Raw genomic sequence first — 21,969 nt, 5'->3', positions numbered from 1 at the left:
TCTTTATATTTATATTGGTGTCAAGGGGTGTCGACTTTGCTCTGGCTGCTTCCTGCTGGCAGTGGGACATCCTCGTAGAGGCCACTGTATGTGGGCAGGCAGGAATAGGGCTGTAGGAGGCGTTGGTTGACTGATAGCCTGGTCATTTCCTGCAGGCACTCCTGTAGGCAACGTATAAGGCAGGGAGCGATAGAGATTAACAGGAGGAGTACACAGAGGGGCCCTGCCAAAGGGAGGAGCCAGGTTACCCAGGCTTGGGGGTTTAAGCCCCAATTAGAGTCATCTTGACGCCTTGCTCAGATCCGGTCCCTGAGTTCCTTGACTTTGGAGGTCACTATGTCCGACTGGATGACCAAGTAGCAGCACTTCTCATTCAAGTAGAGGCACATTCCCCCTTTCTCAGTGGTGAGGAGATCCAGGGCCTGTCGGTTTTGCAAGGTGACAGCGGTTAAGCTGGTGACTTGAATCTGTAGGGCGGTGAGGGAGTCTGTGATTCGTTCCATGTCCTCCTTGAGTGCCTGGGAGAGCTTATAATAGAAATTTGGAAGTTCCCAGCCCTACCGCCCCAGTTGTTAGTCCTGCCCCTATTAAGAAGGGGAGGAAGGCAGCCCTCCTCTTCTGAGAGGTAGGGAACAGCTGAGATAAGAGTTGTTCAGATAAATAGATGTTGGTGGTTGGAGACAGAAGGATGAGAGTATAATCCAAGGAATCATTGGTGGTTAGGCAGCGATAGATCCCTTTTGGGCAGGAGAGAAAGATTCCCGAGGGGTGCAGTAGGGGAGAGTGGAGATGTTATGGGTGGTGTGAGGTGTGGAGGAGGTGAGGTTCAGGATCGGTATGGAAGCGCCGATGGGTCTGATGTGGACTGTCTTAATGGAGAAACTGGGTATAGGCCAGGAGTTAGGAATTGGTATCCTGATGATGTTAGTGAGGGAGGAAAAATGAAAACAGATCCAGCAGTCTTGCCCCCCGGAGACATTTTTCCAGAGGATGTAGCTGGAATTTAGGAGGGTTAGGGTGAGCGGTTCGGTGGAGGGTGCCCCCCATAAGGAGTCAAGGTTGATCCCTTTATATTTGGGTTGTGCTTGTACCCGATTTAGAAGTTGTTGTACTTTCTTTTTTTTTTTTTTAAGATTTTATTTATTTATTTGACAGAGAGAGATCACAAGTAGACGGAGAGGCAGGCAGAGAGAGAGAGAGAGAGGGAAGCAGGCTTCTTGCTGAACAGAGAGCCCGATGTGGGACTCGAACCCAGGACCCTGAGATCATGACCTGAGCCGAAGGCAGCGGCTTAACCCACTGAGCCACCCAGGCGCCCCCCCCTTTTTTTTTTTAAGATTTTATTTATTTATTTGACAGAGAGAGATCACAAGTAGACGGAGAGGCAGGCAGAGAGAGAGAGAGAGGGAGTTGTACTTTCTTGAGGGAGTTGTTGCGGGTGGCCTGGTCCTGGAACCACCCCCCCATCAGAGAGTCCTATTTGGGCCAAATAGGTCCAGCAGACTTTTGCAGATTTGGGGTAATTAGTATGGGGGGCAGGAGGTCTGAGAGAGTTCAGAGGTTCAAAAGGTCTTTCCCGGGGCATGGGTCGACGTGCAGAGGGTTGGTGTTTTCCCTGGTAGCAGGACTTGGGCATAGAGGTATAGGCCGAGAAACAGTGTGAGGTAGCTGAGCCTCTCACGCAGTCACATGACTCCGCCTGGATCTGGGGACTCAGGAAGAGTAGGAGAAGGAGCCCTAACCAAGTGGAGTTTGGTGGGGCCCATCATCTGGGAGGTCCACTTACTGTCAGTGGGGGCCCGTTTAAGGTTGTTGATGTGCACCCACGGCTGGTAGCCCAGTAATTTTATTGCCGCATTTGGGGTGGTGAGGATGACAGTGCTGAGTTCCGTCCACCGCGTCTGTAAGGGACCGGGGTTGCGACTCCTAGGGAGAACATGGTCACCCGGGAGTAGTTTCTGAGGGAGGAGTCTCATCATCCTCGGGATCGTTCGGGGCTGGGGTGACTGAGTCAGCATGAGCTCTCAGGAGGGCCTGAAGGAGAGTGAGGTAAGGCAGATACGAGAGAAGGGGTGGAGGAACAGCCGGGAGATTGTGATCTATGAGGAAGGGATGACCGTAGAGGCGTTCCAATTGGCTTAGTCCCGAGGGTCCATGGGGGGCTGCCCTAAGCCTGGTGAGGGCTAGGGGCAAGAGGGTAGGCCAAGAAAGATGGGTTTCCAGGGTAAGTTTGGAGAGTTGGGCTTTAAGTAGGCCGTTGGCCTTTTCTACTTTACCCAATGACTGAGGATGGTAAGGGATGTGTAGTCTCCAGGAGATGTTGAGACTTTCAGCCACTTGCTGGGTTATGCTGGATATGAAGATTGGCCTGTTGTCCGACTGGAGGGTTCGGGGCAGTCCGAAACAGGGAATGATGTGTTCAATAAGGACTGCAGCCATGACGTCTGCCATCTCGTGGGCCATGGGATAGGCCTCTATCCAGCCTGTAAATGTGTCAACCAGGGTCAGTAGGTAGCGGAGGGTTTTATGATGGGGCATGTGGGTGAAGTCCAGTTGCCAGTCTTCTCCCAGCTGGTGGCCCCGCAATTAGTGGTTAGGTCCTGGCCTGCAGATCCCACCTTGTGCATTGACAGCTGAACAGACAGTACATGCCCTGTGAACGGTTTCAATGACCTTGGACAGGGAAGGGTGATAGAAGAGAGGTTGTAAGAACTGAAACAATGCCGTGGGGCCGATATGGAGCGACTGGTGAATTTCTGTGATCAAGGTGTGAGCCAGGTTTTCAGGCATGGCAATGCGGTTCTGGATGTGGATCCATCCTTTGTCCCCCAGTTTGCCCCCCAACTTTTGTAGTGCTAGCGTCTCTTCCTCAGTGTAACAAGGTTGGTGTGCAGTGTTGAGGAAGAGTACAGGGGCAGGAATGGTGCTAAGGGCCGTCTGCCTGGCCACCGTATCAGCCTTGTTGTTGCCTAGGGAGATTGGGTCAGGGGTAGTTTGGTGTCCCCGGCAGTGCACAATGGCGACCTCGGTGGGTAGGTGTAGGGCCTCAAGGAGCCTGGCAATGAGTGGCCCATTTGTGATAGGGGTGCTTTTGGTAGTCAAGAATCCCCTTTCTTGCCAAATAACTGAGTGAGTGTGGGATATGAGGTAAGCATATTTGGAATCAGTGTAAATAGTGACTCGCTGTCCCTTGGACAGGTGGAGCGCCCGGGTTAGAACTATTAGCTCTGCCTTCTGGGAGGTAGTCCCAGGAGGAAGAGGGGCTGCTCTGACAACCGCCTCAGGGGTAACTATGGCATAGGCGGCGCGGTGCTGGCCATCTAGGGTCAGAAGGGAGCTGCCATCCACAAACAGGATGCGGTTAGGGTTAGTCAGGGGCTGATTGGAGAGTCCAGGGTAAGAGGGGGTAAAGTCCTCCAGAAGTTGAGGGCAAGAGTGAGGAGGGTCAGAGGTAGGTGAGGGTGCAGGCAGTAGAGTTGCAGGGTTTAAGCAGGGGGAGACAGACAAAGATATCTGAGGGTTTTCAATGAATAGCAAATGGAACTGCACCTGGGAGGGAGTCAACTGGGCCAGGAAGTCTGTGAGTCGGTGGGGGGAGTAGACTGTAAGAGGCTGTCCTAGGGTCAGTTTTAGGGCCTCCTTAGTGAGGGAGGCCGCGGCAGCCAGAGCCCTGAGACAGGGTTGCCAACCCCGGGTGGTGGGGTCTAACTGTTTGGACAGGTAGAGCTTTGAAAATCCATGCTGGATTGAGGTAGGATCAGTTAAGAGACCCTGGGGGGATTCCTTGGCCACTTGGTATAAAGGCCGGGCCAGGATAGAGAAGTTCGGAATCCAGTGTCTAACAAAACCCACAAGTCCCAGGAAGGAGAGTATCTCATCTGCACCCTGGGGAGCGGGGGGGCGTTGCAGTTCTCAGAGGAGGCGAATATGGTCCCCAGTAAGGGATTTAGAGGTAGGAGTCAGAGAGATCCCTAGATATGTGACTGATGGGGTACATAGCTGGGCCTTAGATGGGGTGACTCTATACCCCCTAGCGCCCAGGAAGTTTAGTAGGGTAGAGGTATGTTCCTGGGAGGTGAGGAGGGAAGGGCTACAGAGAAGCAGGTCATCTACATACTGCAGCAGGGTACTGGTCTCCAGGAGGCATTCCTGGAGGTCCACCACCAGGGCTTGGCCAAAAATGTGGGGGCTGTCTCAAAACCCTTGTGGTAGAACCGTCCAGGTAAGTTACCCAGAAACATGGGTGTCAGGGTCTTCCCAGGTAAAGGCTAACAGGAAATAGGAGTCAGGATGCAGGGGAATAGTAAAGAATGCATCCTTCAGGTCGAGTACAGTGAAATGGGAGGTGCCGGGAGGGATGTGAGACAGCAGGGTGTAGGGGTTGGGGATGACGGGGTGGAGTGGGACGACGGCTTCATTAATGAGCCGTAGGTCCTGTACCAGCCGATAATCCCCTGATGGCTTTTGTACAGGCAGGATAGGGGTATTGCAGGGGGAGTTGGTAGGAATGAGAAGGCCCTGCTGCTTTAGGCGTTCTGTTATAGGTGTGAGACACCGACGATGGATAAGGGAGATGGGGAACTGAGCCCTAGAGGAGTATGTGGAGTTATCCTTTAACCGGATATGAACTGGACTCTGGTGGGAGGCGTTGATGGGTTTGGATGTGTCCCAAACTTGGGGATTAACAGCGGATAGGTTTGTTGGGATGGGAGTTGGAGGAGAGGGAAGGAGTGGCAGTAGGAGGCACTCCGAGGCTGAAGGAGAAGGAGAGAGGCGGATGGTGGCCTGCAGTTTTTGGAGGATATCTCCTCCCAAAAGAGGCACTGGGCAGGTGGGGATTATGAGGAATGAATGAGAGAAAGGGAAACCATCCAGGCTGCAAGTAAGAGGTTGGGTCATCCTAGGGGAAGAGGAGGTACCATTGATTCCCATCACAACGACTGGTGAGGCATGTGTGGGTCCCGAGTAGGATGGCAGGACTGAGTAGGTAGCCCCCGTGTCCAGCAGAAAGGAGATGGACTTACCTGCCACCTGGAGCGTTACCCTGGGCTTGGCTTGGGTGAGGGGGCTATCTGAGTCTGGGCTCCATCAGTCATCCTCCAGCCCGAGTAGCTGGAAAGCAGGACTTCCCAGTTCAGGGTTTCACCCCGCTTAGAGGTGCTGAGGATCCCCTGAGGCTAGGACAGCCAGACTTCCAGTGTACCTTCAGGTGACACTGAGGGCACAGCTTTGTGGGTGCCTTTGGGTTAGGACATTGACGGGCCCAGTGCCCTTCCGCACCACATTTAAAGCATGCCCCGGGAGGGGTACATCCGGTTACCCCCCCCCCCGCCCCGCCCGTTGCTGATTCCTGGAACCAGCTGGCCACAGGGCTGCCAGCAGGGCCTGGGTTTGTAATTGGACCTTCTGCTGGAGTCTGGCTTGCCGTTTGAGTTCGGCTGCCTCCTCTCGGGAGTTAAAAACCTTAAAGGCCATTTTCACCAAGTCAGAGATGGGGGTCTAGGGACCCTCCTCTACCTTTTTAGATTTCTTTCTGATGTCGGGCGCTGATTGGGAAATAAAGTGGGTCGCCAGGACTGTGGCTCCCCCTGGGGAGGCCGCGTCTAATCTGGTGTACTGTGTTAGAGCCTCAGTCAACCGGTTAAAGAACAGGGCGGGTTCTCGTCTGGGGCTTGGATAACTCCCTGATCTATCGTAGTTAACCGCTTTGTTGGAGGCTGCCCTCATGCCGGCGTTAAGGCATTGAACCATGCGGTCTCGCCGCCGGCGGCCATCCCGGCCATTCTGATAGTCCCATCCGGGCTCTACATCGGGGACCACCTGAGCACCCACCGGCATGGTGGCGTCTGTGAGACGGACTTGATTGGCATGTGCTTGAGCAGCGGCCTGGATGCGTTCCCTCTCCTCGGTGGTGAGGGTAGTGGTCTGAACCACGTGTAAGTCATGCCAGGTAAGATCATAGGCTTGGGCCAGGTATTGGAAGTCTTTTATGAAATTGTCCGGGTTGGCCGAGAAGGAACCCAGGCGTTTCTCAATTTGGGAGAGGTCCTGTAGGGAGACGGGCACATGCACTCGGACGACCCCTTCGGCTCCAGCCACCTCCCTTAAGGGGCAAATTAAGCTGAAGGGCGGATCTCGGGAGCGCGTCTGGGCAGAAATGGGAGGGGAGGTTGGGAAGTCCGGCAGAGACTCGGCTTGTGCCGGGGGTGGGGGCTCGACCTCGGAAAAGGCTGTTGGGGCCTGCGGGGGTGTTGGGGTCGCCGATTCCCCGGAGGGCTCAGGGGGCGCCAGAGGTTGAGGAGGGGGCTGATAAGGAGGAGGAGGGGGTAAGGTGGGAGCTCGAGTTGGGGTACAGAAAGGTCTTGGGGCGGTTCAGAGAGAGAGGACTGAAGAGGAGCGTCTGGTTCGCGGGTGCGGTAGGGGATGTGCGCGGAGTGGGGGGAGCGGCGTGAGCAAGGAGGACTTGAGAGGTCGAACAGCAGGAGCACAAGGACGGCCGAGACCGTAGGGTCCAGAAAGCTTGGTCATAGGGAATTTCGGGCCATTTGCCCTGACGCCTGCGTAGGTTGTCGAGATCTGTGAGCGCCTGATAGTTAAATGTGCCCTGGGGAGGCCATTGCGATTGGTTGTCTAATTTGTATTGAGGCCAGGCAACGGGGCAATAATGTATAAGGCGTCGCCTGCGTAAGTCCTGGTCTAACTCCAATGTACGGAGGTTGGCCAGAAGGCAGCCCAGGGGCGTTTTGGAGTCGAATTTGGATTGGGAGGCTCCCATGGTCCCCTTCATCTACCCACTCAGATTACGGAGGAGAGCGTCCCCTCGTCCGTGCACTGGGTCACCAGAGGGACAGCAGTTTCCGCGGAATGAGGACGTCTCCCGATTCCTTGGGACTGGCGGGGCCACCAGGTGGCCGAAGGTCTGCCCAGGCGCCGCCGCGGCTAGGACAGGGTGACCTGGAAGTGGATCAGGGGCCAGGAACACTCACCACAACAGGTTCTGAAGTAAGCCTTCTCGAGGTGGGCGGCGGGAGGTTTCCGTCCGCAGGTGAGGAGGGAGCCTCTGTGCCGGGCAAGGGCTCAACCTCTCTCCCAGGTTTGGACTTCCCACTCACTATCCCCCCTCGCCTCTTTCTGTGCGTCGCGGAACCTCGCCCGAAGGTGCTTTTAATAAAGTTCATCTTTCGGATCCATTTGCCTCCTACCCTCTTTTCTTACCATCGCCGGCGGGAGCAACTTTACACTCCCTAGTTCATATTTGCGACTGCTGATTTTCTGCTTGTAGGGATCCAGCTATATATTCTTACATCTCAGGCTGATTTCGTTGGTGTTCAGAATGGTTTAGTAGGTATCCAGCTAAATTCAGAGGCCCAGTTGAAACGGAGTCCCCTATTCCTCTGCCATCTTGCCCCCTTCCCCCCAAGGGACTTTCTATAAGATACCAGAGACAATGCACCTCAAAAATATCAAGGTCATAAAAAATAAGGAAAGTCTCAGAGAGTCACAGCCAAGGGGAGTCTAAGGAGATACGACCCTAAATTGAAGGTGATATTTCTTACAGGAAGCTGGAACAGAAAAAATAGGTAAAATTAGACTTTCTTTTAATATGGACTTTAATAAATAATATTGTATCAGTGTTTTTAAATTAGTTTTAAAGAATGTACCAAAGTAATGTAAATGATTAGCAATAGGATAAACTCAGCATAAGATTTGGTTTCCAGGAACTCTGAACTATCTTTGCAACATCTTTTGTATCTGAAATTATTATTGAATAATTTATTTAAATAAAGAAACAGAAAATAAAAACAAAGTTTACCTGAGCACTCTCACATAGAAGTAGGGAGTCAGATCACAGTTTTATGTGTCAGTTTTATTCTCAAGACTGCCTTGGGGGAAATAACTGGTAACGTTTGAGTTATCACTTAATGCCATGCATGTTCAGAAATGACACTGCCTTTTAATCTTTCCTTTACATACCCTCCGTGTATGATTTTTGTAGTTTTTAAAAAATCTCCGTGATTATTTTAATTAATTGATTGATTATTTTAAACTAGATTATAATTGTTTTTAAAAATTCAAACTCTCTACTGTATGCTTTTTTGAAATCATAACTATTATAGTTATTAAATTTTAGGATTAAAGAGAAATAATGAAAGTCATGAGATTGATGCTTGCAAAAATAATTAAAGTTTATTAACGAAGTTATTAAATCATACACCACTGTTGCATTATTAAAGGAAATACATGTATCATTTTTACAGACACTGAGTCTATATGACAAAAAGTAAAATATTCACAATTATTTTTCTTTCATTGTTATTAGTGTAACAAACCAATGAAAAAGCTAGATTGATATTTAGGCAGCTATTATATGAGGTAAGCATATTCAGAGGTCAAATAGTGAGACTATCAAATTTTTGTTTCACATTTTGCTTGGTGGTCATGTGTTTGGTACAATTATTCCAAGTACAGTTGACCTTTGAACAACATGGGAGTTAGGGACACTAACCTCTTGTGCAGTAGAAAATACACAAATAACTTCCATTTTTCCAAAAACTTAACTATTAATAGCCTACTGTTGACTGAAAGTCTTACCCATAACATAACTAGTCAATTAGCACATATTTTGTATGTTATATGTACTGTATGCTGTATTCTCACAGAAAGAAAGCTAAAGAAAAGAAAAAGTTGTTAAGAAAATCTTAGGGGCACCTGGGTGGCTTAGTTCGTTAAGTGTCTGCCTTTGTCTCAGTTCATGAGACAGAGGTTCTGGGATGGAGGGCCATGTTGTGTACCCCCCACCAAGGAGCCTGCTTCTTCCTCTCTCCCTGCTTGTCTGTTCTCTCTTTTTTTCTCTGTCAAATTAATAAGTAAAATCTTAAAAAAAAAGAAAATCTTAAGAAAGAAAATCATAAGTACTATATTTATCAAAAAAAATCTGTGTGTAAGTGAACCCATGTAGTTCAAATCCATGTTGTCCAAAGGTCAGCTGTACTATATCCTCTTCTAACTTCTAATTTTCCTGATGAAATTCCCATTATATAACTACATTGCTAAGTTCTTGAATTTAATCATACTATTAATAGTACAAAGAATCCCTTCTGTAAAATTATTGAATTTAGAACAAATAGGATTTATTAATTGCTGGAATAATTTGCAATGATTAATTCCCTATTTAGAAAAAACAAAAATGATTTTAAAATAATTAGACAATTTTTATTTTATAAAGAGTTCCTTTCCCAAGTCAATCTTTGTTTTATTCAAAATATCAGTGGTATTTAATTAATGAATCCTGCTAACTTAAGTCTTTTGTTCTTAATATTCAAAAATTCTCCCCTCTGCACTCTCTAATACAATCCCTATTATATGTTTAAAATTAAATTCACTTTCATTCTATAAAAGGACTTTCCTAAATGATTTTTACCATTTTTCTTTAGTTCTCCCATTTGTTTCTTACATTTTTTATTTTAATAGTTAAAATTATATACTTTATACACACACACATATACAATGGAATAAATGAGGCAAAAATTCCTGCGTACCCTAATGTGATATATGTTTTTGTATTGAAATCACATATTTAGGGTAAAATTTCGACTTTTATTTGTTTCTAAACTAAACAAAGGCAAGAGGTTAGAGCCATTAAGCTTGGCCTTGAAGCAAATAGGACAAGGTTTTCAGGAGATTTTGTTTGAAAACTTAAAAAAAAATCTAAAATATCAAGTGCATTGAATTATTGTTTTTAATTTTTATTAAAATGTAATATGCACTAAAGAATGAATGTATCACAAAGATATAGATCAAAGGATTTTCAGGGTGAAACATGCCTATTTAAGCAATATTGAGCTCCAGAATCCTAAAATTAGTACCACACCAAAGACATCCTTCATATTTCCTCTACTTTTTATCTCTCTTGAAGAGTAGGCCCTGTCTGATTTCCAAGAACATAGAACAGTTTCACTTATTTTGTGACTCATATAAATGGAATCATACAATATGCATTCTCTTGTGGCTGGTTATTTCACTCACTATTTTGTTTGTAAAATTCATATCTTTATATTTTATATCATTCTTTCTCAATCTTGTATATTAATTATCCCAGCATTTGTATATATAGCACAAGTTACTTATCTAGGCTACTGTTGATGTACTTTTGATAGGTTCTAGTTTTTTGACCACCATACTTAGTATTTCTATGAACATTTTATTATGTGTCATTCAATAAAAATATGGAGACATTTCCACTGGGCCTATAAACTTGGATTGAAATTGCTCAATTGGAGTGTGTACAGTCAAGCTTAGTAAATACTTCAAAAGCAGGTTTCTAAGTGGAGACATGCTTACATATCTAACATCAATATATGAGCATTCCAATTAGTCCATATCTTTATTAAACAGATGACCACTCCAAAATTTATTTTAGTCATATTGGTGTAGGTAATATGGTATCAATTGAAGTTTTAATTTCCATTTCTTTAACTATAAAAGTTAAGCACCTTTTCATGTCTATTGGCTATCAAGAAGTGGCTGAGTTATTTGCCCAATATTGGCCAATATTGTATTGGCCATATTGGGTCATCTTACTTTTACATCATTGGTTCAAAGTAGTTCTATATATTATGGATATAAAACCTTTAAAATACATGTTTTGCAAATATATACTCTAATGGCTTGTATTTTCATTGTTTTGATGAAAGTTTTTGATAAAGAGAATCTCTCAACTTCAAAGTGTGATTAAGTTTTTCTTTCAGATTTACAGATTTTCTTTTTATTTGAATAATCTTTGCCATTACGAAGATTATAAAGTTGATCTGTTTTTTTTCCCAATAGCTTAATTTATCTCTGGCATTTAATATGAAATTCATTTGGAATATACAGTGTGAACAGAGAAAAATGTATATCATTTCCATGTGGATATCAAATTGACCCAGAACAAGTTATTGAAAAGACTATTTGGTGTCTCCATTCTCTTTCTTCGACCATTGCCACATTCTCTTAATTTCTATAGTTTTATCATAGTTCAGGATATCTGGTAGTATAATCCCCTGTTTTCTTCTTTTTCAAATTGCCACAGGAGTGAAAGTTTGGATTGTTTGTGTCAGAAGCTCAGTGTACCCTATCACCAGCACACCAACCATGCATCTAGTGAAAGCTTTTTTTATTTTTTTAATAAATTATCTGGAATTTGCCTAGGGAAATATAACAACTGGAGAAAGATTTACCCATAAAACATATTAAATCTTTCAAAGAATGCAATAATCTGTGGCTTTTGAGCTACAATCTCTCACCCTTCTCTCCCAGATTTTGCTTTGTAAATTCTATTCTGAACATGTGTGGCCAAGATGATGGTGCCTACTTTAACTCTCAACTCCAAATCTGGAACTCTGGTTTCATCCACACAAATGCAAGCTACTTATGAAGTATTGTGGAAGCTCTACTCTGGGTGGCCATGGCCCAGCCCAACCATCCAGCTCCCATTCATAGGTTGAGGGTTCTGCTCCAGGTAGGCAGACCTAGGATCTAGAAGATGTGGTTTTCCCTGTCTCAGATTGCTCATGCCAAAATTTCATGCCAGGACTAGCAAGTCGAGAAGACCAGAGTATACTAGGCCCTCTTGTAGAGTGTAAAAGTCACATCAGAAGAAGTAGGCCATTATCCCAAACATCCAAACATCAAGGAATACATGTACTATCCATACTATCCAGGGGAAATTTGGCCATGAGAATAGCTATTCTTGGAGAGACTGACTTAATTTAGAACAAAATGTTTGTGAGTATGGGCATTGTCACAAACAATGGAGATTTGGGTAGCAAGAAATTAAGAGGGAGCTAATAGTTCAGTGAACTGGGTAGCTATAAGCAATGACAGACCAGCCAGAACTTTAGCATAAAGAACCAGAGAAAGAGATAGCAAACAGACTCACCTTGAGAGCACGCTCATCCTTAAGAGTCTGAAGGAGTACATTTATGTAAGGCTTCACCTATTCAGTAGCAATCAGATAATGACTGGTAGAATGGTAGATCTGAAGCCTTTTTAAAGCCACATATGTTTCCATGGATGAGTGTGGCAATGTTTTCACCATCTGAGGAGCAACCAAGAAAAGAACTTTAGTGGTACTGGTCCCTAGAGGAATACAGGACAAAATCATAATTTCCCTGAATTGTGAAAGCAGTTTTCAAATCACACACACATACACACACATACAAACACAATAGTAGAGTGAAAATCTGAATCAAAGGTCTTGAGTACAAGCTATTTTATTTTATTCATTATTATTATTATTATTCTTAATTCCAGTATAGTTAACATGCAGCATTTTATTAGTTTCAGGTATACAATATAGTGATTCAACAATTCTATACAGTGCTCATTACAGTAAGTATACTCTTGGTCCCCTTCACTTATTTCACCCAACCCCCTCTCACCTCCCCTCTGGCAACCACCAGTTGTTTGTTCTCTATATTTAGGAGTCTGTTTTTCTAGTTTGTGTTTTTTTTTTCCTTTTGTTCATTTGTTTTGTTTCTTAAAATCCACATATGAATTAAATCATAGAAGACATACAAATAAGGTAGCAAACACATGGAAACATGTTCAACATTACTAATCATCAGGGAAATGCAAATCAAACCCAAAATGAGATATCACCTCACACCTGTCAGAATAGTTAAATCAAAAACACAACACAACATGTGTTGATGAAGATGTGGAGAAAAGGTAACCCTTGTGCTTTGATGGTAGAAATGCAAACTGGTGCAACCACTGTGAAAATAGTATGGAGACTCCTCAAAAAAATTAAAAAGAGAATTGCCATATTATCCAGTAATTTTGCTACTGGGTATTGTTCAAAGAAAACAAAATACACTAGTTTAAAAAGATATATGCAGCCCTATTTTGTAATGCAACATTATTTACAGTAGCTAAGATGTCCATCTTAACCTAAGTTAGATGAATGGATAAAGAAGATGTGGCATATATATATATATATATATATATATCAGCAATAACAAAGAATGGCATTTTGCTATTTGCAACAACATGGATAGGTCTAGAGAGTTTAATGCTATGTGAAAAAAGTCAGCCAGAGAAAGGAACAAACTATTTTAACTTAACAGCTTATGCTGACTTAGATGCCAGAATTAGCAAAGAATTCAAAACAACTATTATAAATCTGCTCCAAGAACTAAAAGAAACTACTTTTATGAATAGATAAAAATGTAATAAGAACTCATCAAATAGAGAATAGTGATTAAAGATAAGTATTATCAAAAAGAGCTATATGTAAATTCCAGAACTAAAAAGTCAATAAACCCAGTGAAAAATCCCTAGAAGAATGCAACAGTAGATTTGAGTTTGTACAAAAAATTAAGTGAACTTGAATATGTATCAGAAGAGGGTATATAATATGAACAAAAGAAATAATAAAAAATGAAGAAAAATAAATAATGCAACTAAAAAATGTAGGGCACCATGAAATGCCCCAGCATACCATGGTGAGAGCTTCAGAAGCAGATGAGAAAAAGAAAGTTGGGAAAAACAGATATTCAAAGTAATAATGATTGAAAACTCTCCAAATTTTAAGAAAAACATTAATCTACATATACAAGAAATTTAGTGAACGCCACATGAAATAAACACAAAAGATCCATCTGCAGAAACATCATACTAAATGAAAAGTGTATGAAAAAAGTGTATCAAAGTCATACTAAATGATAGTTAAAGATAATAGAGAAAATCTTGAAAGCAACAAGAGAAAAATGATTTATCAGATATAAGGAAAGCACAAGTTTGACAGCAGACTTCTCATCAGAAAAAAATAAAATTCAGAAGGCAGTGAAATGACATATTGAGCATGCTGACAGAAAATAAAAATCAAATAAAAATACTACATCCAGCTAAGATACCCCCTCAAAACCCAAGGATAAACAATGATGTCTCAGATTTAAAAACACCAGACAGCAATTCATTTCCACGTGAAAAAAACAAAAACAAAAACAAAACAAAACACAAAGAATACCACTAAAGGTAATTATTTAGATAATAAAAGATGGTCTAGCTACATATTTTTCCTCCTTTATATTTTGATTTAAAAATCATTTGCATAAAACATTAAATTATAAAGTTCTGTTTTTGAACCAATAACATAGAAATGTAATATATTTGACAATAACAAAACAAAAAAGGAAGGTAGAACAGAAGCTGTATTAGAATGAGGATAGACATCATTTCAAATACACAGGAAAAAAAATGAAGAAATCCAGAAATGGAAATAATAGTTATCAGTCACCTCTGGCATGTGCATTAACATTTTTATGGCCACCAAACTAAAACTTAAGATGTGGGAGGATTTACTGGGTTTGGGCAACTGCCTTCAGCTCAGGTCATGATCCTGGAATTTTGGGATCGAGTCCTGCATCAGGCTCCCAGCTCCATGGGGAGCCCACTTCTCCCTCTAACCTTCTCAGCTCTCATGCTCTCTCTCACTCTCAAATAAATAAATAAAATCTTAAAAAAAAAAAAAAAGGATTTACTGGGTTTATTTTCTGACCTTATAAATTTGTTCTCTTCTTCCTTATAGTACATATGAACTTGTTTGCTTTTCTTCCTCGGGTTATTTTGTTCACTTTTTTAAAATGGAAAATAAACATAAAAATAAAAGAATCAACCAAAATGGCAGCAAGTTTACCTTCTTTTTCAGGGGTTGGTGGGAGGGGGGAAGACAGCTATCAGCCCTAACTCCATTTCCTTTCTTGTCAGTTTAGCAGCATTGACATTTATTGTTTTAGATCCCCCTTGTGTTATAGGTCTGACAATCACTTTTCTAAAAAGGACAAATGGAGCTACATCATATGAATGTAGATGTATTTTGAACCACATTCTGTGCCATCTTTCACTTCATCAATATTAGATATGGTCATACCAAAATGGTAGTCTGTATCCCAGCACTGAAGTGAGTCTAATGAATAGTAGAATGTTCTCTTAAAAAGTGAATTCCTTTTTTTTTTAAATTTCATTCTGAACTCTTCTATATGGGATATCGTAGAGAATACATTTTACATATGTAGAACCATGCATACCACAGTTACTAAAACAATAATTTTGGGTATTTATTTCCTTGTTGCAACTTTAAGTTGTACTTTTTGTCCTTTGACCAAAAATCTCCCTATGTTGTTTATCATGATTATTACATCTCTTTTCATAACAGTAGCCCAACCCGTTCATGGGATCCTGTCCTGCACATACACTTCTTCTGGACACTGATAATATGTCCCATTGCACCACTCTGGAAAGTCACATCCTTTGTCTTCTTTTCTACAATTTCATCTGATGGCATGAACTTTCAGTCTTTGCAACAAAACCCCAAAGCATAATCAGCCTCAGGACTCAGAGGGCAGTTTGAAAGAATACATACCTTTAACACAATGCTCTGAGGATCTGATCTCTCCTTAGAGAGATCTCTTCAGTCTCCTTTCCTTCAATTACACCGTTCCCACTGTGCTGTAGAAAGATGTCCCCTGGATTTTAAGAGTTGTACATACATCCTTTTTATGCAATGGTGTTATAAAATAAACATAACTATTTGCTGAATCTACTGGTCTTTAACTTTGTTTGATACATTATACACACTTTTTACAAATATGTATGCATTTTTTCAACATGTTTCATACCCAAACTATGACTGAGTTCATGAATCACAATGAATGCAAAATCTCTCAAATCGACCCCTCTGATTTTCAAACACACAATCAACTTGATGCTTATATATCCCTGCACACGTTGATACTCAAAGTAACACCAAAATTTTTATTTACAAAAAGATGAGAAACATCAAGATGTAGGAGAATTAAAGCTTATTATCTTTGAAGTGCAAAAATCCTTCAGTAGCTGCTCTTTTTCATCTGTTTACACGGGGTTTTCTTGACTCTAGATCGCAACCCCTAATAAAACCACATCAGTTGCCAGTGAATCAAAATAAGAATCGGCTATACTGATTACAATGCAGATTTCCTCTTGTACCTTTGAAATATTACTTTCTGAATAAAGGAATCAATTGTGGTCCTCCACCACTGTCAGTTTAATAAAATACACGTGGTTCTACCATCCCTCATAAGAACTGTCTCAGAGGGGAATTACCACCCTCATAAAACTTTAATTGTTGTTCTGCTTCTTCTGTTAAGGTATATTTTGGGGGTGGAAAATTTGTCTCCTTACTGTCAATCTTACACTTCAGATGCTTATATGTAGTAAAAAGCCTTTTGGGCTTGATTTCAAAAGCAATATCATTTATCTATAACATTTCTCAAAAGTCACCAATACAGGAGCCAAGGGCAACCAAGGATTTCAGGTCCATCTTCACATAACGACAATAGTAGCATTCATGTTGGACCAAAGGCTGGGCATTGAGACAACCTTGGTCTGTGTAAGTGAGCATGGGGAGGTGTCTAGACAGCAAAATCTTCTTAACTTTCAAATGAAGAATATGTTTCAGGCCCCCAAAACACAGACTATAAGAATGACATCCTAGAGACTTCATGCCTCTACCATTTCTAGTTACCTTCAAGGGAATTATGACTTCTGACTCCCGGAAGGCAGAGGAGGAGAACTTAGAACTTAGTTTTGTCTGGCCCCTGGATAGATACCAAGTCATTCTGAACACCTGGGAACTCAACCAGAGATCTAAGAAAATAATTGATGCAATTCTACAAGTAGAAAAAAGAGGAAAGTTTCACTGAAAGTTACCACTTTCAGAAAGGTAGGAGGTGTGAAGAAGTGAATCCAAGGCAATATATTGGAAGATAAACTGTGGGAGGGAGGAAGCCTCCATAAGCCAGCTACCAGAAAGTGATGTAGTAGCAGAGCATAAAATTGGAACTTTGAGAATTCTGCTCTCATGAGGGACATCTCTGCCTAAAAGGTATTCAGGTGGTAAAACAAGGTGGAATCCTAGGTGGGACAGTGTGGTCTCAGGATCCCTGCAGTCATGGAAAGAACAGGGGTGTCTGAGGGTAGCATAATTCCCAGGCATCAGAGTGGGGAAGCTGGTTGCAATCAGCAAGCCCAGGAGTGGGCTCTTAGCTTGGTGTTGCTATAAACCATAAACCGTGGCATGGTCAGGCAAATGCTCACCAAGCACAGGCCCAGCAATTGGCAGAACCATAGTGAGACTTCCCTTCCTCCATACCCTGGGGGAGTGTGTGAGTGCACACTGCAGGAGTCTGTAGGATTTGAAGACTTGAGATGGGGTCATGTTCCTGAGATAGAAGCACTCTGTCATAGGCTGGGTGAGCACGGAGTGTGGACAGAGATCAGCCAGACAGGAGTGATAGTCTGCTTTACCTTGAGGGTGCACTGAGGAGTGGGGAACATGAGCCTTTGATTCCCGGGCTGGAGATTGAGAGGGTGTCATTTTCATTCTCCTCCTCAAAAGCAGAATGGAAAGCTTTCAGGGAACAAAAGCCACATAGAGCAATCTGGAGCCTGGACCCTGTCAAAAGTGGTGTAGTTCTACCTGGTGTAAAGACACTTAAAACAACACAACAGGCCCCTCCCCTGAAGATCAGCAAGAACATCTTGCTAAGAACAAGTTTACACAGAACCATAATTTCCAGTGCTATGCAAAAATTTATATAGAATTCATGTTTGTTTTTCTCATGAATCTATAGCCTTTCAATTTTAATTTTTTCTCTTTCTTTTTCAACCAATTATTTTACCAACTCTTTTTTTAAGACTTTTAAAATTTTCATTTTTACAGTTATATTCTATCCTTTCATTGTATTTGATCTTATTTTTATACATTTATAAGTTTTTCTTTCTTTATAATTTGGATCCAGTTTTCTAACAAATAGAACAAAATAACACAGGATCCACTGTATTGCTCTGTTCTGTTCATGTGTCTGACTATAGTCTCTCTTTCTCTTTTTAAGAATTTTATTTACTTATTTATTTATTTTGGGTTTAGGTCTCTTCTGGTTTGCTTAGTGTATATTCTAGTATAAATGAGGCAGAAGAGAGAATTAATGATATAGAAGACAAAATGATGGAGTATAAGGAAGCTGAAGAAAAGATAAACAGCTATTGGATCATGGGGAGAGAATTAGAGAGATAAGTGATACTATAAAGCCGAACAACACTAAAATACCTGGGATCCCAGAACAAAAGAAGAGAGGGGAGCAGAAGGTATAGTGGAGAAAATTATAGCGGAGAAGTTCCCTATCTGGGAAAGGAAACAAGCATTCAAATCCAGCATACACAGAGAACCCCACTCAAAATCAATAAAAACAGGTCAATACCTTGACATATAATAGTGAAGCTTGCAAATCTCAGAGACAAAGAGAAAATTCTGAAAGCAGCTTGGGAAAAGAGGTCCATGATACACAAGGAGGGGGATATTAGACTGGCAGCAGACCTACCCACAGAAACCTGGCAGGCCAGAAAGGACTAGAATGATGTACTCAGGGTGCAACAGGAGAAAAATATATGGCCAAGAATACTTAATCCAGCAAGGCTGTCATTCAAAGTAGAAGGAGAGATAAAATGCTTCCAGGACAAACAGAACTAAAAGAATTTGTGATCACAAATTAGCCTTGTAAGAAATATTAAAGGCAATCCATTAAGTGAAGAGAGAGCCCAAAAGTAACATAGACCAGAGAGGAATAGAGACAATATACAGAAACACTGACTTCACAAGTAATACAATGGCACTAAATTCTTATCTTTCAGTAGTTACTCAGAAAGTAAATGGGCTGAATGCTCCAATCCAAAGACACAGAGTATCAAATTGGCTAAAAAGAGCAAGACCTATCCATATGCTGCCTACAAGAGACTCATTTTATACTCAAAAACACCTCCAGAAAACCATTTACCATGGGAATGGACACACACACACACACGCAAAAACTGAGGTGACAATCCTCATTACAAAGAGAATGGTAATTAACTATAGGTTGATAATTACTAAACCTAGAGAATGGACATATATGGTTTCATTATACTGCTCTCTAAATATATAAATATCTGTGAACATTTCCACAACCAATATTTAAAACAAAAAGGTCTTGGGGAAAAAAATGAACATAAATGTTGGCTTTCTGGGGGTATTTCAATTTGTATGTTGACTTGACATAAATATTCATAATTTTTCCATTGAATTTCAAGTGATAAGTTATTTGGTCCCACTCCTCAAGAGATGTATATATGAGAAACAGTCATAAGTTATATCACAAACTCTTTCACGGTAGGTCACACATACTACCCCACAGCACAATTATTGCTTTACTGTTTTTCCCCCTGTTTTTCTCTTCTAATTCTGTCAAACTGCAAAGCATTAATTGCAAGGTCTCAATTATTAGTATCCACTGTAATGCTTGGTTAGTTCAATTAACAATAAACAATGATGGAGTCTGAATGGGAAATATTTTGAGGTGAGAGATATTATCAAACTGTGTTTACAATTGATTTCTTTCCTAAGAAAAATAAAGTATGAAGTCCTGTGGCCATATAAAATATAAAATAAATTAAATGAATTAGGAAATAGTTGGAGATTGAGAGACAAAAAGATGTGGCTTTAGTACTTATGAGGAAATTAATAAATCCAAGAAGGAAAGAGAAAAACTGGGAAAGGTGAGATTATTTTTGTGAGACAAAAGCATTAAACTCTCTACATTTTTAAAGAGATCAACCTTCAAATATATTTACCTCAGATTTGTGAAAATGAAATACCTGTACTAACTAGCACATTAGCTAGAATACTCTTTTGTTACATTCTTTCTTCATTAAAGAATTAATAAAACCACATAATGGTGCAGACAGTACTAAACACTTGGTAAAAATAAATGAATTATGTAGGCCTAAATAAGTTAATGGCCAACAGCCAAATTTGGGTAGAATAGTTGGGATATGAATAGACTTGAAGGGCTTATAAAATTGCATTCCATAATTTACATATAATGTGCCTATTTTATTTTTGTAGAGAGGATCCAATTTCTATTAGGTTATAAAGATATGAGATTATTTAAGGTAATGACAGTAAGCACCTCTGGTCCAGTTAAAAAAAAGGAAACAGAGGAAAGAGAAGTCTGTTATGAGAGATCTAAAACACACTGATCAAATATCCCTTCTTATAGAAGGTAATAAAAATGAAAATGCCTGATTCAGCCCCTATAACCTCCTGAATGCTTTATTAATGTCTGCTTACTTTTTCTACCTTGATTCAGTATGCCTTGACCTCTTTTCTCTCTGGGATAATTTTCCTGTCTCTTTCATAAAAAGCAACACCAACTGCCTTTCTACTCACACTTCTTAATGAAGAACTATTTGTTCTTAATTCTACTTAATTCTACTAAAACTTATATCTCGACAATTTTGAAGACCTGCAGAGGGGAAGATTCTTATTGTCAGAATCCCCATGTGCCAAACAGACTAGATACTTGGTCATAGTTTTCTTTGATTGCCAAATTTGCTTCCAAAAGTCTAAACTTGGTAGCCATTTCATTAAATCACTATTTCCCTTTTTAATATACTTTTACGCCCCTAAGAATTTCATCTCTGATTTATAAATTTCTTTTCCACAATCTTATCCATATTCTTTGTTTAGCAAGCAAGTGGACAACCTATATAACATTTGTTTTATTTTGTTTTTACCTTTACAACTCACCTTGAATCTGCGGCCATGACCTGTATTGCATTATCACTCTTAACCATCCTGGCTCTTCCATCTTAAACAGACCACAATTTTTATTTTTATTTTTATTTTTTTAAAGATTTTATTTATTTATTTGTCAGAGAGAGAGAGAGAGCGAGAGCGAGAGCGAGCACAGGCAGACAGAGTGGCAGGCAGAGTCAGAGGGAGAAGCAGGCTTCCTGCCGAGCAAGGAGCCCGATGTGGGACTCGATTCCAGGACGCTGAGATCATGACCTGAGCCGAAGGCAGCTGCTTAACCAACTAAGCCACCCAGGCGTCCCACAATTTTTATTTTTAATCTAAAATTATTCCTCAAATTCATAGAGGACTCAAATAACTATTCTTTCTATTTTATTCCATTTTTTCAATAACACATTCTTTTCTCTTCCATTCTCATGTAGCCTTGTTCTGAACTCCATTAATCCAACCAATATTTGTCTTGTTTCTCAATCTAAAATGAATGATTCCTCCACTACTACAACAAACTGCTATCACTAATGTGGAAAATGTCATACTCTGTTTAGGAGGATGCTTAAAAGAAAGAAACACAATCAGAATCAGAAGGAGATACCCTGACTTCCCAGTCAAAAGATTGACATGAATAGATGTTTATTTCAAACATTCTTATTTAGTATTATGTCTTTTGTTGTCCACAAGTTTAACTTTCTGAATTTCTTCATTAATGCACAGAGCACTTCACTGAAATTCTACATTATTCTTGTTTTCACAAGGTGTTAGCATTGATTTTCAATCATGGTTGTTTAAACGTTTAAGCCAAGAATTCCTCATTACCCTTATTTAATACAGAATTAAATATTTATATTAAACTTTGCTATCAGGTTGCAGATAGGAAGAAAGGACTTGTTTCAAGCTAAATATTATCCTCATTATTAAGGTGAAAAGAATACATAGTTTATGTAAGCACTGTCCAGGTACTAATGGGTAGGCATGACAGGAAATTTCAAGAAAAATAGAAAATAACTCAAGATCACAATATGAAGCCTCTGAGGATACGCATCTCTAAATTGTAAGTAAAATCCCAATTTGTTCTTTTTGTTTTTATGATATGCAATTGTTCCATACTTGCTAAAGAGTCCTGAACATCATTGTGCTGGAAAAGGATTACTAACAAATAATATTGTATTGTTGTAAAGAAACATAACCTATATAAAATTTTGTCAGAATTTATTCCTTACACCTCAATTTGGGATCAGATAACAAGAGGAGAATAGATGTCAAAGAACCTTCGAGTCAGACTCTTTGTCCTCATTAATTATTGTATTTGATGATTCCAG

General features: G+C 41.1%; 1 protein-coding gene across 1 annotated transcript; it reads right to left on the bottom strand.

The window, feature by feature from the left end:
• Positions 1-296: 296 nt before the first annotated feature.
• On the bottom strand, positions 297-1,585 carry LOC125094055 (syncytin-1-like). The gene is given in 4 exon segments (XM_047719811.1): positions 297-543; positions 545-764; positions 767-1,084; positions 1,417-1,585. Coding segments are annotated over 4 exon segments (954 nt in total).
• Between the last annotated feature and the right edge of the window lie 20,384 nt (positions 1,586-21,969).

This window comes from Lutra lutra, chromosome 2, assembly GCF_902655055.1.
Source record: "Lutra lutra chromosome 2, mLutLut1.2, whole genome shotgun sequence".
Taxonomy (NCBI): Eukaryota; Metazoa; Chordata; class Mammalia; order Carnivora; family Mustelidae; genus Lutra; species Lutra lutra.
The sequence above is the reverse complement of the archived record's forward strand: the minus strand, read 5'-3'. Positions and strand labels throughout refer to the sequence as shown.